Source organism: Mauremys mutica, chromosome 22 (genome assembly GCF_020497125.1).
Source record: "Mauremys mutica isolate MM-2020 ecotype Southern chromosome 22, ASM2049712v1, whole genome shotgun sequence".
Lineage (NCBI taxonomy): Eukaryota > Metazoa > Chordata > Testudines > Geoemydidae > Mauremys > Mauremys mutica.
The window spans coordinates 10,855,089-10,872,804 of record NC_059093.1 but is presented as its reverse complement, the minus strand read 5'-3'; the positions used below and the strand labels follow the sequence as shown (position 1 = coordinate 10,872,804).

At 57.7% G+C, this 17,716-nt stretch overlaps 1 protein-coding gene across 4 annotated transcripts in view; it reads right to left on the bottom strand.

The window, feature by feature from the left end:
• IGSF9B (immunoglobulin superfamily member 9B) overlaps positions 1–17,716 on the bottom strand; it is a 94,242-nt gene that overhangs the window by 65,049 nt on the left and 11,477 nt on the right. For all 4 annotated transcript variants that reach the window (XM_044996797.1, XM_044996800.1, XM_044996798.1 and 1 more), the window contains exon 2: positions 2,790–2,987. In XM_044996797.1, coding sequence (XP_044852732.1) covers positions 2,790–2,987 — 198 coding nt within the window. The remainder of the gene's footprint in view (positions 1–2,789; positions 2,988–17,716) is intronic.

The window sequence follows — 17,716 nt, the reverse complement described above, 5'->3', positions numbered from 1 at the left end:
CCAGGATATCCCCGCTGACGATCAGCCCCCTGCTAAAGGTGGTGGGGGCGATGCACACTGCGAATCTGAGATCTCTGCCCCGGGGACACAGGTAGGCCAACAGACCATGAGCGAGATCAGGTGGTCAGGGCCCTGTGGATTCGGAGCTCATCTGGGACACAGGGCTTTCCCCACGCCTCAGAAGGGAAGACAACCTTCTGCAATGAAGAAGTGTGCCTAGGATTAACAGCACCCACTCTGCTGCCAGCAGAGGGGCCCTGCACGGACACACGTCGGGGTTGGCTCCAGCTCCGCGTTCAAGCCAAGATGTGTCCTGGAGCCCTTTCACCAGCCACTGCTGCCACAGAATTGCTCCCTCTCAAAGGCAGCCCAGCCCTCCCCCAAGAGGAAGCTCCAACATGCCCCCAGGGGACGGGCCACGGGACAGGAGCCCTTCACCTCTAGTTCAGAGTCTATTCCATCTGTGCAATGACTCAAAGCTACCCCCTGCAGTCGTGGGGCAGCCCGCGTGCCGGGGGGGGCCTCACGACTCAGCTTTCAGTGGGCAAGTGCTCCCACCACAGAAACCACCAGCCCCACTGGCACTAACCTGCCCCCCTGTTGACCAAGGACTGGATAGAGCACACAGCCAACATCCCCCTCCCTCGAGGTGATGGCTCCGGGGCAGCCTTGAGGCATGCGTCAAGGAGATCTGATGTTGAAAACTGACTCGCAGCAGAGCAAAATGCAAGCCAGGTACAACCTGCGGCTGGTGCGCAGGGTTGGCAGGGAGGTGGAATAGGACAGGCAAGGACACACTCGCAGGCCAGAGCGAGAGGACGAAAACCCCAGCCACTCATGATAGAATCGTTTTCTTCCTGCCCAGAAAAGAGAACCACACAGCAAGCCGCCAGCTAGTTTCCCTGCTGGACACCCTCCAGGGACTGCCAGCTCCCCAACCACGCTGCTTGCTGGGAATCAGGGCTCCTGGCCAACTCCCACTTTGGAGCAATGGCGCTGGCTGGAAGCGGAGACACGGATGGGGTATTTGAGCCTCTCCCTTGCTCCTAGGGGGCACGCTCACACCTTATCCCTCCGCTTCCTGGAGAGCACAGCAGGGAACTGATGTACCTACCTGCAGGAGGAAAAACATTCCCTCCTCCCACCCCCCGCCAATACCTCCTTGGCAGTAGCCCCTTTATGGTCTGCCAAGTCCCATGCTCAAGCCAACCATACAGCTGTGGGGTGCCTCCCTGCCTCCTGGCCAAGTGACTGCTCTCCCAGGTCCTGTTACTCTCCCCATCTCACTGGGAGATCATTCAGGGGCAGCTGTGCATCTGCCCCCCGCCCCCTGTGTATACATTGGGTCCACACAGAGCTGGGATCAAAGGCCACCTGGTAACAGGATCCCTGCCCCCTCTCCCTCCCCCTCCGATGCTTCAGGGCATGGATTGTGCTGTATCAATTCTCCATCCACAATGATCCCCTCCTCCCTTACCACTGTCATGCAGCTCCATGCACCACATGCAAGAAATAGACACCGCACCTCCAGCTCCCTACTGCTGCAAGGGGCCGATTGGCAGCGGCTGGAAGGGATTGGTAGGGCATCTAAGGAGATGCAATAGCGTCTCACCCCAGGGCTTTGCACACCTGCTACAGTCACCGGAGACCAGGTCATAGCCAGGGATGACCCTTTCTGCCCCTTGTCCCCTCTCCCCACGAGGATGGCCAGCTGCTGCTACATCCGCGAGCTGCCTCCCTGGTCTGATCTGCCTTGTGTGATCCTAGCCCTCCACGGGCCCCAGCAACCACAGGAGGCTGCAGGGGACTATAGGGTGGCGAAGGGATGCAGCACAAGCCCCTAGGAAGCCAGCAATGGGCAAACGGAGCTGCACAGGGCCAGAGGTCCCCATGGGAAGCAGGCCTATGGAGCCACCCACATGGACAGCTCACTGCCCACTCTCCCTTTAAGTCGCTCCACCAAGTCAGGCCAGTCTCCTCGCTGACTCGGTTTCTCCCCTGCCCACCCGCTTTCTAGAGGTGGGAGCTCCCGCAGCCCCCAGATACCCCAGCAAACGCCCCAACGGGAGCAGCAGGGGCCTGGTGTCTGAGAACCTCGGGCTCTCTCAACTGCTTGGACGGTGGCCTTGTACCCTGGGGGACTCTGGATCCAGCACCCCCTAGCTCAGTCCCGCCCCACTCACCCAATTCAGTCTCATCTCCCCCTCCCAGGGGCATCCCCCGGAACTCAATACCCAGGGGGCCAGGGCAAGACGCAGTGGGAGGACTGGTTCCCCTTGCTGCAGAGAGGACACCAAGCAAGGCTCCTGCCCCCCAAAGCAGCAGCCCAGGCTCTCCGCTGTTCCCGGAGAGCAGCAAGGCCTGCCCTTGGTTTTGCTTCCTCGGCTCCTTTCGTCCCACACAGCCCAGCTGGCTTCCCGATGCTGCCGCTTAATTAAAACCAGCCGGGTGGAAAGAATGGAATGAAAGAGAGAGGGGGAGAGAGAGACTTTCCTGGAAGGGGGCGGACTGGATACACTCCTGTGCCGAGCAGCCAGCTCTCAGTGCACTCCCAGGGCAGCTCCTCACATGCCGTCAGCATGCTGGGGAACGGTGCATAGGAATGCCCCTGCCCTCGGATGGCGGCAGGTGGGAGGGGTGCTTCAGGGCTGGAGGACACAGCACGCATCCGCCTCAGCCTACGGCAGGTTGGTCGCTCCAGGTGAAGATGCTGACGCACCAAGCCCCATGGGAGTGCCACGGCTGCCGCATCCCCTCTCGGCACAGGAGCCCATGGCTCGAAGACTCACCTGCATACCCTGGGTCCACATGGGGAGGGTAAAACCCAAACTTGATGAAGATGGGAATGGGGACTCCGAATTTGAACCACTCCACCACATAGGGAGGGGGCTGCCCCGTCAGCGGATGGATCACGTCGCATCCCAGGATCACACTCTCGCCAGCACGAGCTGTCACAAACTCGGGTTCCTCCCTTGAGCCGTGGGCACCTGGGGAGAAAAAAACAGAAAAACAAACGAACAGAGTCAGTGGCTTTTATTGCAAGCAGCCTCTCTCCTCATTCCTGCAGGTACACGTGGCGAGACCTTCACAGGGCACACTAGGGCTTGGGTACCAGCAGTTGGGCCTGGTGAGGAAACAGAGACACTCCCTCTAGCAGCTGAGCTCCCTACCGCCACGCTGGGGTGTTGAGAAAAGGAGCGTTTCCCGACTGTGCAGCAGCAAGTCTCCCACGGCGCCATGCTAACGAAGGGCGCACAGCCAGGCTCTAAGGGCAGCAAGCCGGCAGCACGGTGCCCCCTGATGCTAGCCAACAGCTAGGAGCAGACCAGGGCAGCAGGGTCACGTGGAGGAAAGCCAGCAGACTAAAGAATATCCCACTCCACAGGCCTCTGTTGCCGCTCCCCGTGGCGCCGGGGATGGGTCAGGCTAGCCTCCCCATCAGCAGTTTGAGAACGGGAAACGCTGTCCAAGCCTAGAGAGTCACGGCATCCAAAGGGCGACATGTTCCCAGTAAGCCCCTCCACCCCGCCGGGAAACAGCGGCTTCCACAACTGAGAGACACACAGTGTCTGCCAACACCGCCCACGGTGCCAGTGCAACCGGGTTACTCGCGTGACTTCCAGACCTGCCAGAGGCACCTCTCGCTCCAGCTACTCGCTCTCCTCCCAGCCACCGGCCCGAGAACAATCCACTTCCCACCAGTCCCAGAACTCTGGCCGAGGGGGCTGAGTCCCTCATCTGCTCCAAGGGCACCGAAGCCGCCCCTCCCCAGCTCGCCTGAGCCGGGCCAAGGAGACAGCTCGCCCTGCAGCCACCGGTTCGTTTGTTGAATCACCAGGGTTGCTAGCTGGGCAGATTTGTTATGTGGGTCCCCCCGTTTTGGGGGAGCCACAAGCAGCCACTGAGCATGGTCAAAGGCTGCTGCAGAGCATCTCCAAGCTGCTATGCCCAGGGCTGGCCGCTTGACTCGGAAAGGAAGGGGAGCAGAGCGGGGACACCGGGGGCTGGGAGTGTAAAAAGAGCAAGGGCCAACATGATGGATAGATGCTGCCTACTGATGGCCCCCATCTCCAAGTTCTGCCTGCAAGTGCGAAAGACCAGGCTGTGGGCGCAGAGAGCAGACTGGGCTCTGGCCTAGCGCAGTAAAGCGCGGCGGGGAGGGGGCGGCCCCCAAAGCTGCCCCCCGGAGACCTGCTCCCCCTGAGCACACAGGCCTCTCATCGACTGCCCAGCCGCCCGCCCCTGCTCGTGGAGACTCCCTCCAAGGTGACCTTCCTCCCACGCTCCCCACTCCCACATGCAGGTGCCCCTGCCTCCCGTTCTGGAGGAGGAGGAGGAGGAGGAGGGGGAGGTGCAGGCAGGAAATGCACAGCTCTTCTATCAGCTCAGCATTGCTTAATATCAGCTTCAGGGACGCCTCTCCTCCCTTCAGCAGGGGAGACATCCATTCATAAACCCACTCGCCTCGCCAGCCAATTACCGCAAGGAGCTACAAAACCCTGGAACGGGCCTTTCAAAAGGGAAAGTGCTGACACCACCCGGGCTCAGCCCGGCGAGCGGTGACAGCGTCATTAAAACAGCTGCTCGATGAACTGGACACCCCAGGAACCCACCTGACACATCCACCCCCAGATCCTGAGCCAGCCCTGTCCTGCCCTCGCAGCCACCCAACCTGCCACATGCATCTCCTCAGAGCCAGGAGACTTACCCCATAGCTCCACATCCCCCCCCTGCAATGTCCATACCCCACTAACCTGCACCAGCCACATCACCCCTTCTAAAAACCAAAGCTAGCCCCCCCAGTCCATACACAGGCATTTTCCACCTCTCCCCAAGCCTGCTGCCAGCCCCTTCCCATACGCTATCAGGAGCCTGCAGCTAACCCCTTTCCCCTTGCAAACACAGGACTCCCCCCAGGCTTAGCAGGATTGGGTCAGGTCAGGTCACTGCAGGAGAGAAAGACCCACGTGCTGCAAAGAATGGTGCTGCAGCTGCAGCAGGTGGCGCTTCCCTTTGAGTCAGCTCTGACCCAAAAGCCCCAAGGCTGAGCCTAGGGGGTGCTAGTTTGCTGACGGCGCAACCTTTCAGATAAACCCTACGACCAAAGGCCCATTGCGCCACGGACGTTCCGGCCAGCTTCTACTGGGGGTAACTCACCCCTCTCCAATTTCAATGTGGAACAACTATGCTCCCCCCAGGGCAGGCTGTATTTCACGTCAAGTAAAAGCAAGCCCTGGCATTCTTCATCCACAGAGCTCAAAGTGTGTTACAAAGATCAGCCTCCTTCGCTCCAATTCCAGATGGGGAAACTGAGGCACAAAGCGACACAGGGACTTCCTCGCGGTCACCCAGCAGGCCAGTGGCAGAGCCAGAAACAGAACCCACATCTCCAGAGTCCAAGTCCAATGCGTTATCCACTAGGCCACATTGCCTCCCCTACATGGCCCCTCCAGGCTTTGCACAATCACAGGGGTAGTGCAGTGGTACAGCAGGTACAGGATTTGCAGGAAAGGTGCAGGGCTCACACCCGCTCGCTGTGGCACACCCGCTCCCCCCCTTTTCCATCCTCTGAGCCAGCTTCAGAGAAGAGGGAGAACCAGCTGCTCTCCTACAAGCGCTGGGAGGTGGGTGGGAGCCCACACAGTCCTACCCTGCACAGGCCCATTCAAGGGGTCTCTCCACAGCAGGAGCTGTGCGGTAAGGCCTGGGGGTACCATATTCATGGCACACAGGGCCAGCCTCCTCTGCCAACCAGCCTCAGCATGACAGAGGCAAGCAGAGAGAGCTTTAAAACCCTTTGCCACCTAGAAATCCCACAACCTTCACCCCACCAGCCTCCGCACAATCTTACCAACCCAAGTCAGGGCCGAAGCAGCTGTTAGCAGCCCCCTGCTGCTCCGACACCATGCCCCGCAGCGCCCGCTGCTGGGAGAGGCTAGCTTTGCTGTTCCTCTGAGCCACTTGCCACAGCCAGCGCCACCCCCCAGTGCGTCTGTTACAGTGAAATGCTGGAACTACAATAACTGTGAGCTCCCCCAAAACTAGCACCCCTACAAAAGATGTCTGCCAAGCCAGGCTGGGGCTTAAGAAGCTGTCTACCACATCACAACCAGTGCCCTGCCCCATTCCCTGCAGAGACGCCTGCTGGAAGGGGCTAGGGCTGCTGTGAGCTCCCCTATAGCCCGCGCCATTCTCCCAGGGGCAGGAGAGCAGCGGTTTTTAAAAGCTCCTTTCAGTCAGCTCCTGCCTGGATCCTGCAGAAGCCAGAGCCTGGGGAATCAGGGAAGCGGCTCCATGGTACTGCGGCTTCGGGTATCGGAGCTTTTATAGCGTGAAAAGGCTCCTTTCCGCATGCAGCCGGGAAGCTGCTCAGGCTGCTGCTGCCTCTGCCAGTGAAGAATCTTCATTCTTCAGGGAGGCATGTTCCCAGATCCTTCGCTCTGCTCTTCAGGGCCAGCTTTGATTGGCCAATAGTGACATCACTGTTTTTCCACAACAGGAGAGTAAGATCACTGGTTATTTCTGGCTCAGACACAAACGTAAACCAGCACACGGCCCCCACGGGGCCCTGGGGACCCCTGTGCAGGCTGATAATCAAAGTCCCTTTGGGGACGCAGGAGCCAGGTGCATTTGGCACCGTGGCAAGCCGCTGCTTGCTGGGATAGCGTAGGCAGCAGCCAAAGACTCGCTCCTCTGCAAACTGCGCCAGTGCAGGGAAAAACATGCACCAGTCTGATCGCACAAGGCCACCAGCCATGAGCATAGCACCTCTACAGCTCCCCGGCCCAGGCACGGGGACAGGCAAAGGCTATGGGGTCTGCAGCCGGAGGAGGAACGTACCTGGGGTGACGTAACAGGCAGAAGCGTGGCAGAGGGGTGGGTGGGGTGCAGGTGTATTAGGAGTGACCTGGGGACAATAGAAGGGTTTGTGCCGTGTGCACGCGTGTGCCAAGCGGTAGATAGGGTGCCTAGCATGTGGGCATGGAGGGGCCATGTCTCTCGCCGGGGAGGGTAACTGCTCACTTGGGTCATGCACACACCGCAGGTGCATGGCTGCAGACCACCACCAGGGAGCAGGGACATGACTAAAAGCAGAGGGGAGCCACGCAGCAAGTAGCTGCAGCCTTCACCACTCATCACCATCCCATCCCCGGGCTTCACACCACCTGTGCAGGATTTCTTTGCACCTCCCTGGGCCTCATTATCACTGCATTTCTAAAGAGGCCAAGGCTTTTGCACCTCATCAACTGATGGGGTGACTTCAGCTGCCACTCCACCCCTGAAATCTGCAATGCTTTGAGGGGGTCCTGGGACTAGCATCCATCCTCTCCCACTCCAGTGTCCCTGGGACGTTTCCTTCTGTGCTACTACCCTCTCCTCCACAATGCAACCACCCCACTCTGTGAGGAACCAAAATCATGGCTTTCTAGCCACAGGCTGGCTCCAGCTGCACCCTCACAGCTCTGGAGTGGCTCCTGCTTTCAGATACCGCAGCAGGCTCCGCACAGCCTGGCGGAGATACGGCACAGCCGCTGCAGCAGCAAGAGGGAGGGGCCGGGGTCTGCATAGGGCATTTGAAGGCCAAACCGTTTTCCTTGGGCCTCAGCCAGCATCTGAGATCAAACTGCCCAGGAGCCTGGTCCGAGCCAGCCTTCCTTCCAGCAGGAGAAATCATAGGGTTTGCCCAGAGAGTCCCCCAACCACCTGCCTGGCTCCACAGTATAACCATCTCCCCGCATCTAAATGGGACAGCGGCTACCACATTCAAATGGTGAGAGCACCTTGTGTGAGCCCGAGCTGGGACAGAGGAAGGAGGGGCAGGCTCCCCGGCTCGTCACAGCAGCCCTCCTGGATGAGGGTCCAATCCTGCACTCATGCTAATCTCCTTTAACTGCAGGGTGGGGAGAGGATGAGTGGCTGAGCAAGAGCTGCAGGATTTTGGTCTCCCCAAACTTGACAGCCACCCCAGTCTGGGGGCAGAGGTTGTGCCCCACAGGAGAATCTGCAAGCCCTCTTTAGCAGGCCCCAAAGTCTCAGGGTACCGAGGACTTGCATCCATCCTGCCCCCTGCCCAACAGGGAGTGAGCAGGTTCCCACGTCCTCGCCAGCCCAGTGTTCCCCAGCTAGCAGCTTGTGCAGTGCAGAAGCTCGGAGCCCATCCAAGCCTTCGCCGGTACGCAGCAGCTGCAGTGTCTCCCTAACACACAGCTGGAGCCCTGCCAGCGCGCGTAGGACTTGATGCACCTTGGCACAGACCCCAGCTCTCTTATCTCCAGTCAGCACCAGACCCTCCATTCACCTGAGGAGCATTCAGATTTCCGCTCAGCCAGCAAGAGCAGCAGAAGGGCAAGGGGAGGGGCTGGCTGGAGGGGAGGGAACGACACCACCATATGCACTGGCAGCGCCAGTGGTCTCGTATGCCTCCTATGCCATCCAACCCAGGAGCTCTGGTGGGATGAGTCTGCCAGGCCTCAGCCATGCCATCCCAAAGGGTGTGGGCAGCGTGCGTGAAAGAGCAGCCAAAGAAGGCTTTGATGTTTGCCTACACGCCTCAGACACAGCCTCAGCGCAAGAGCCTCCTGCAGTCAGTGGGAGTGGATGGTGCTCAGCACCTCACCGGATCGGGCCAGGAGACCCAGAGGCTGCCTCGCCGGAGGGAGAAAGCACCACAGGTGGCAGCCTCCTGCTCTCACCCAGCCCCACATACCCAGCACTAGCAGCTCTTGGTACTGACAGCACCAGCTCCCTTCTCCCCCGATTCCAGCAGCTCCCTCCGCCAGCTCCGGCTTCTCGCCCTGAATTTTAATCTCCGTCTGGTCCAACAACGCTCGTTTCCTGCCCCCACACACATTGTCAAGCAAACAGCCCCCTCAGCCAGGGACGCCGTGTGCTGGGAGCAGCGCCGGTTCTCAGCACCTGCCTCCAGGAGCTCACAGCTGGGGAAGCTAAACCCGGCTCGGGGGCTTCGCCGAGAGCAGAGCCCTGCTCCCAACCCAGCGTGGGGACGCTGGAGTGCTGCCCCCACAGCAAGAGGAAACAGGGCTCTGCGGGGAAGGCTGAGAGACTAGGAAGTGCCTTGAACCCCACCGGCTACAAGCAGGAGCTGGGCTGGCCCGGCCTGGAAGGGACACCAGGAAAGGCATTGGGGGGGGAAGCAATGCCATAGCACAGGGCCCAGTCCTTCCTCCGCTAAGGCCAGGCAGACCCAACGACGGTGCCCATCCTAGGAAGCTTGGTCATCGGCATCACCAGGCAAGGGGACTGCCTGGCGCTGGGTGTTGGCCAGGAGAGCCCTGCTGAGCCAATACTCCCAGCGTGGCTGTAGGGTAACCCCTTGCTAGCTCTGATGTCCCAACGTCGCCTGCTGCACTCCAGGTCTGAGGATTCCACTCCCGCTTTTCGGGATCGGGGCGCATGGATGTGCCCCATTCAAAACAAGTCTCTCCCCGCGGCTGCTGAACCTGTTTCAGAGCCAGATTCCAACCAGCTCACACCCCTATGGTTTCAGTGCAGTTGGGCCAGCTGCAGGGGAAGGGACCAACACCAACCGGCTGCAAACTGTACCTTACCCCACGCCAGCAGATGCTGTCCCCACCCTGCGCGAACAGGGCTACAGCGCTCAAGGGGAGTGACAGGAAGGCACCAACTACAGTGCTCACATGGAGAGCCACAGGGTTAGGGGATCCCAAGAAAAGCCGCAACCTCTGTCATACGCTACAGCAGGACCCATGCTCCCACCCTCCCCAGCCAAGGGTACGTCCACACAGCAAACAGGCTTCAGCATGGGGAACGCAAGCCTGGCAGAAGTCCTCTTCGTTGAAGCTTGCACTGCTGCAGCATAAACCACATTGAGGCACGCTGCTCCACCAATCCAGCCCCGGAAGGAACTCTCTTGAAGGACTCCATCGCGTTTGAATGTGGCTGCGAAGAACTGAGCTAGCCAATAAAGCCCACTTTGTGGTCAGCTACGTGCGGGAGCACAGCAGGCAACGCCCTGCCACCACCACCCTCACAACGCTGGGGTACTGGTTTCAGTGCTGACTCGAGGGAAGAACACTGCATAAAGCGTGACCAGTGCTACTTCCTGCCACAGCCAGTGGGCTCCCATCTGACTGCTGTCCAGGCCTGACGCTGCTTAGCTTAGATCTGATGAGAACACAGCCCACGCTGCTCTGATGGCAAGGGACCAAGGGCAGAGGAGGGAGGAGCTCCCAGCCCACCACCTGGCTCCAGCTGGGAATAAGTGAGTTTCGACTGGAAGCAGATCCCCCAGTGCCATGTCAGGCAAGACAGCTGATTGATCCCCACCGTGGCCATTCACAGCCAGCCTCTGGGTTTCTCGGCACGATTAGCAACTGTAATTTGCTTTCGACTGGATTGTATTTCACGGCCCTTCCTCGCAGGAAGTTGGTAATTCAATCTTCTCATCACAGAAGGGGAAGAAATAGCAGCAGCAGCAGCTTCTGCAGGGCCTGGCAGAGAGGAAAGAACAAGCAACAGCTATCCACAGGACGGATACCCAACACCGTGGTACCACCTTTCCCCCACTGCCCTGCCTAGGGTATCGGTCAAGAGAGGACGGGGGCCACGTGCCGGAGCAGCTCTGTGATTCCTAACATTATGCCTTACAGTGCCTCCTGCTGAGTGAGGTTGGGACTGCAGGAGCTGGAAGCTCTCTCCGCTGGCATGCACAACCTGCAAGGAACCGTCTCACGTTCAGGATGACACCAGCCCTGATGCGTCAAGTCTTTCTGTTCAGGGACTGCTGAATGGCTGGGACAGGATAGCCCATTCTCCAAGGCAGCTTCAAAGAGGCTTTTACAGACGAGAGACAAAAAATAGCACAGGCCGTGTATCTTTGAGGCCCGATACAAAGGGACCCAGTGACGTCTGGAAGGAAGCCATTGCCCCCGGCTCTGAAGGCACAGAGGATGGCAAGCAGAATAACGAGCCATTTAATTATAGCCCGCACCAGTTTAACACCATCCTCCCTAACACATCACAGCACGCAGGCCTCTGAGCAGGTGAGAGGAAGGGAGGCAAGAAGAGGGAAGTAAGGGAACACAGGGCCCAGCTCAGGAAGGGACTCTCTGGCCATCTGGGGAAGACCCAGGGTGCTGCAGGAAGGGGTGCTGGTGAGCCAGCTGCTCGCACTCTTCCCTCATCGCCCTCTTTTTCTCTACACTTGTGCCAGTGCCCTCCCATGCTCTGGCTGTTGGCGTTATCCTGGCAACACTCGCAGCTCTGCACCTCCCTCTTCAGCCTGTGGCCATCTCCCCAATATCTCCTCGGGGGGTGCCCCGCTGCTTCCGCAAACCATGCACCGCAAACGCAGATCCCCTCTGCCCACCTCACCCCTTCTCCTGCCACCATCCTCCCTGGCACCTGAGCTCAGGGCTGTCTGGGACCCCCTTTCCTCACCCCTCACAGCCAGGATCCTCCCACTCCTTCCTCACACACACCCCACACTCTCAGAGCCAACATGTGTTTCGTGGCCCGATGCCAGGGGCAAGAGGCCATGCCATCTCTAACCCCTCTCTCTGGAGCCTCCCCTCTCCCATCATCCAGCAAGTAATGCAGGCTTCCTCCTCCATTGCTCTGACAATGTCTCCCCCACCCCCTGCTCCTCACCTCTCTCCACTGGCTCCCTGTCACTGAGAATGAAGTTAGGAGGAGGGGTTTGAGCCCAGCCCCCAATGCTTCTCACCTCCCTGTGCCTGGAAGGGTCTGTCTTCCTCACGCACCTCCTCCAAAGCCCTCTCCCCGCACCCCATCCCACCCCTTGGAGTCCCCCTCCTGCCTCAGCCCCTTCTCAAAACCACCAGCATTCAACAGGCTTCGCTCCCTCCATAAGACTCCGTCCGTTCCGCTGCGCTGCTTGAACCCCCTTCCTTGGCCTCTCTTCATCACCTCGCACTGCCTGAGCCTGCAAACTCAGAGGCAGGACGCGTGTCTCTGAACAGGAGAGGAGGAGCCAGGGCACTATATTGATCGGTGATGGCATTTGGAAAGTGTTTGGGGATCACCAGATGAAAGGGGATTCATGAGCCTCAGCTATTATCCTGTGCCCAGAAGCTAAGGTGATGAGTTCTCTTCGACAGACGTCCCTGCCGTCCACCTCTACACGACAATCCATCTCTGAAGATCACCGTCCCATCCTTCAGCCCCAGGCAAAGAACCTGATTTTCCAAGTTGCTGAAGAAACACTGCTTCACCAGGAGCAGCAGGTGCTCCGGCTCTCTGGAAATCAGGCCAGGAGGGGGGCTAAGACCAAGGGGTATAATCAGAGTCATCCAAGTAAGGCAGGCGGACAGCTAAGAAGCGATGGAACAAATCCCTGCAGAAGACTCTGGGACCTGGAATCCTTCCATAAGGTGGCAGCAGCTAAGTTGGAGGGAGACAGACTGCACCATCCCCTTTTCTGTTGGAAAGATGAGCAGAACAGACAAGAACTGTCCTATGCAGAGGTAAATGCTCCCTTGTCCTCCCTCCCTCCTAACTGGCCTGGCAATAAGCCCTTTCCAGGCTGCATGGCCAAAGCAAGGAATTTCCATCCCCCGCCAATCAGGAGAGAGCCAGGGGGAAGCCAATGTCAGCTGGGCATGAAGATTCACAGCCCACCCACAAGCAGCAGAGGCGGTTAACTTCAGCTCCAAGAAGCAGCTCATTAACTAACAAGAGGGGAATGGGAGTGTGTGTGTGAATGGAGAAACAGCCACATAGAAAGAGCAAAGCTGAGAACGGATGAGTGAACACACAGGAACGGGAGAACCAACAAGGCAAATGGAGAAAAAGAATGAATGGAGAAACAGAGAATGGATGGGCATGAGAGAGAAGGAAGGAACGAGTGGGAAAGGACAGTGAGTGTGGGAAGAGCGAACAAACAAACAAACAAGAAAAGGAATGCACAAGGAAGCCTGAGCAAGCGAAAGGCGTCCATGGGTGCACAGGGGTGTTTCAAAAACATCCCCATTTCAAATGGAGCCGGGACCAAGTGACTGGGGGCCCAGCTGTAAGCCGTTTCCTGGGCTAACACCATGAGCCGGGTTTGAAATCCCACTCCCTCTTTCCGAGAGGCGAAAGGAAGAGTCCAGGCAGGTCAGAGCCATCTGATGGGCTTGGTCCTCTCTCACCTGAAGGGCCCGTGGATCAGCAGGATCCACTACACACACCTGCAACTTTGCCCTCACAGGTTGCCAAGTGCTTCGTGCCCACTGCTGCCCAAACAGGCTTGGCACAGAGGGAGTGGGCAGCATGCACATGCCTTGCAATAACCTCTGGAATGGAAGTGCTGGGATGTGAGTGAAGGAAAATAGGTCAGTTTCTGGCAGCTTGCAGTGCCGGTATCTAATCGAAAAGCCAGTAGGGTAACCACATGCAGGGCTAGGCTTCACCTCCACGTGAGGAAAGCTGTCTGCCATCCATTCCAGTTATCAGCACCCAGTTCTTATGGGGATCCCTGCTCTCACCCCCAGCCCTGCTCTTTGCTCTGGATTCCCTCTCTTGCTTGGTTCACATACCTGGCTAGATGCCCCCATCTCACTAGCAAGTTTCACTCTGTCTGCACATTAGCGGCCTCAGCCTAGAATTACCCTTCCAGTCTAGTAACTTCCCCTCTCCGAGGGAGGGCGAGGAGCACAGGGCTCGAAGTCTCGCAAGAGATGCCAGCATCCCATGCCCTTGCAGCAGGGAAGAGGGAGAAGGGGGAAAGCTAACTGCACCTCCAACCCAAGCGGTACATTTGGGGACAGTCCCACGCAGTTGCACGCATTTAGGATACTTTCAGGCATTTAACCACATCTGTGATCTGGCAAAAGAGATCATGGAAATGGGACCACAGCCACAAGAGCAGAGGGTTCTTCAGTAACTCTGCCAGATCAGGGTGGGGTCACATTTTTTAGGTATCTGTTGGGTCTACAAAATACACACGCATACCCATTGTGCACTCCAAAAAACTTGCCATTTACAGCACAGCGCTATAGATACTAGAGTGATGGGTGCTGGAGAGATCAGCATCGCCAGCTCCCAGAGTTTTACAGTCTCACAATATTGGCTGTTCTTCAAAGCCCCAGCTCCTGAAGGCATGTGATCAGGTGAGAATTTCAGCTTTCATTTACAAAGTAAGTTTCTGGCCCTTGTGTTTGTGAAGAAAAGCTTGAGAACACGACCCATACGGGACCTAAAGATTAAAAAGCCAGAGGGCAAATGAAAAAAAATCCCAACGGTATTTAAACATTTCATGATTTCTGTGGTCTGACACGTGATTTTTGAGTGCTTGCGATTGGCCATACGGAGAGATACAGAAGAGATATGGGTACCAAAAGGCCTAAGCAACTCCGTGAATCATGTGCACAAGTACCACTCTGCCAGCGCCACTTTGCATGGTGGGCAGAGAAATGCAGGACTGGCATGTGTGATCCCATTTCAAACATGGCCCTGATGGAACTTCCACACACCAACAGGCCCTGCTGCTCCCTGGGCAGGCCAGTGCATATGCAATAGAAGTAACTCCACTCCACTCTCTCTCTCCCCCCGCCCCATATCTTCCATTTCTCTTCCCTCCCCTCTCCCCCACCCCCAGTCAAAGGATGAGTAGGTCCTCTGCACTGCGCAGCCCATTTGGTTGAAATACAAGCCAGCAGCAGGAGGCGGGAGCATCACATCGGAGGCAGTATCTTTCTAAGCAGACACTGTCTGTTGTAGGATCCATTCAGGTCTCAGAGGTGTTCTGAAAGCTCTGGTAGCTGATTTCACACCTGCATTGTGGATTCTGTCACTTCTCTGGGGCATGGCGGGGAGAGAAAGGGCCTCTTGTTTGTTTCAGCTTTGACCCCACCATCCTGGTGGACGCATCTTCATGGCTCTTCTGCCCCATCGTGAGTACTCCGAACACCCCCCATCACTCCCAGGACACAGAGTGGCCATGAGGCATGTCCAACTCTTTACATCAACACAGAGCCATAGTTGTGGACTGCAGCGTCAGACGCTGAGCTGGGACATGACAGATGGAACAGTGGAGCAGAGCGAATGTGCAGTGACAGGTACTGTATTTGTGGCTGGGTGCATCAATCAGCGATGACAGGAAAGGCAGAACTAGGATCTCTGAACATTTCATGGGGTTATTTCAGTCCATATGTGAGGCATGCCTGTCCCATGCTCTGTCTAGGTCCTTCTAACAAGCTTTAGAACACAACACAACCACGCACATGCTATTGTGGCAAGGCCTTTTAGGAGTCCCGAGAGAGAACAGGCAGCAGCCCAAGTAGTCAGGTCCCTTGGATTCCGCTGCAAGCTCCTTCCTGGAGAGCCTGGACATCAGGATTCTTGGGGGCTACTTCAAGCTCCAAGGGAAGCACTGTTTTGCAGTAACTGGTCAGGGGGGACTGAGTCAGGACTCCTGGGTTCCATTTCTACCTCTGCCACAGACTCATTCTGCTCCTTTGGCCAACACACCCAACTTCTGTGCCTCAGTTTCCCCTAGCTCTAAAGTGGAGACAACACCTGCCTCACAAATAGGAGTTCATGAGCAAGGCTGCACTAGCGAGATCAGGGAGGAGACACCCTGCTGCTGTATTTCCATAGGCTCCCTAGTACATGGGCCCATCTCCCATCACCCTGGTCCAGTAGAGACATGCTGGGCATTCAGAGCTCCTGCAGCCCCTCCACCTAGCCAGCCTGCGCCTCCCCATAAACTCCCTTCAGCTGACGGAGGGAGAGGGGAAGGGGCATACACTCAGAGCTGCTCTGCCTATCCCAGCAAAGCCACCCAGCCCATGACACATAGACGACAGCCCTTTCAGCTCATCTGGATGCCTACAGGCTTCAAATATTCAGAACTGGGTTCCATTGCTCCACTCAACCATCTCGTTCCCAGGGTTATCAACAACGCTGGCTCCCTCCCTCTCCACCAGGGACCAACAGCAGCAGTTCAACCGATTCTCCAACCCCCAGATCTTTCTAGGGTGCCAGACTCTGACAGAAGCACATGGGACTCCACTTGTGGGGTGAATAACAGGAGCGTTAACGCTCTGTCACCGGCTCTGCCTCGCAGCTGTTCTCACTTTGGTGCCAAGTTGCTATACGGGGGGAGAAGAGAGGCAGAAAGGGCTCCAGAAAGGTGCATCGAGCCCAGCAGAAAGACTCTCTCTCAGCCAGCTGGGCACACAGGACCCACCTAACAGAGAATCCCTCAAAGCTCCAGTGTGGAAGAAAAAGAAGGACATTTCATTGGTCGGGCTGCCGCTAACCCCAAAGGTTCAACCCTGCCATCCTCTTGCTACTAATCCCATACGAGAGCGCATTCTGGGCCTCTGAAACAGTGCAAGGTTGGCAGGGGAGTGGGGTCCCATGTTTAGAGCAGGTGGGCTGGGAGTCAGGGCACCTGGGTTCTATGCCTGACTTCGACAAGGCAGGGCAGGGTGGGTTCAGAGTCTAGATCCTCAAGTCACATTCCTGGTTCTGGGTGCATAGATCTCTGGCCTGCCCCCCTCTGTGCTCAACGTCCCTCGTGAAAATGGGGATAACCCCAACCACTCAGGGAGAAGGTGAGGCTGAGGGATTCTCACGCAGCCAGAGGGGCTTGGCTGGGAGACTCTTTACATCCATACCAGGCAACTGGTACACTCATTACGCACGCTGCCTGCGGACCAGCACAGCACAGGCATGCAATCGGGTAAAATGAACCCCGGCCCTGCCCCGGGGCAGCCAAGCCTTCTCCCTGAAAGCCCCATATGGCAGATAATGGATGAGACACCAGTCCAGGGAAGCCAGAGAGGAGCAGCAGACAAACATGCTGCCCTAATCAGTTCTGCCTGAATGGTGACATGAGCCTCCCCTCCATCCCCCAGTGCCAGTGGCCGCAGAGCTGCCTGCGCCCTTAATGCTCCACTGGTGCCCTGGGACGCCGTGCAGCAGGAGGCTCCCGGCGCATCCCGCACGCTGGAGCAATCTCTCCGCGCTCAGCCAGCACAATCGCAAGGTTCACTTGAGGTCGCGAGAAAGCTCAGAGGACGCGAAAGCACCATCCCGCCGGAGCATGATGTGCACAGGGCCCCCTGCCATCAACAAGTAATTAACGGGCTCACTGACCAACTCTGCCACTCCACAGGGCCAGCTGGGATTCGGACAACAAGCCTGAGAGATGGGCCTCCCTACCAATCAGGGGCCAAGAGACCAGTGACAGATGTGTGCCCCCCCTCCCCACTCCATCACAAATCAGAGGCTTGGAAGCCTTGACCCTGCGGGCACCTCCACCAATCAGCACAGAGGTACCGCTGACCCATTTGGACCTGACCCTCCCCTCCACCCCCAACCAATCGTAGCCCAGTTTCTGGAGAGTCGAGAGGAAAGATGCACAAGCCACAGAGCCCAGCTGCGCCCTGCTACCCAACCCCAGGGCGGTGATGATTTATCCACCAGACACATACCCCAGGGTGGCAGCATCAGCCCAACCCAAAGCTCTCAGAGAGCAGTAACAAAGAGGCCTGATCTCACCCTGCAGAGCAGTGCAAGATTCCCACGGTGCAGAGATGAAATCTGCTTTGACACATCCCATTCACAGCATCGAAGGCAGAATATTGCAGGGATCGGGGACGACAAGCCACTGGCATTTCATCAGGGGGAGGCACTGGAATGCAGAAGGATCTGCTCTAGGGAGAGACTGTAAAATGGCAAGAACCCCACCCCTGCTAACTAGGAGGGTAGCAGAGAGCTGGAG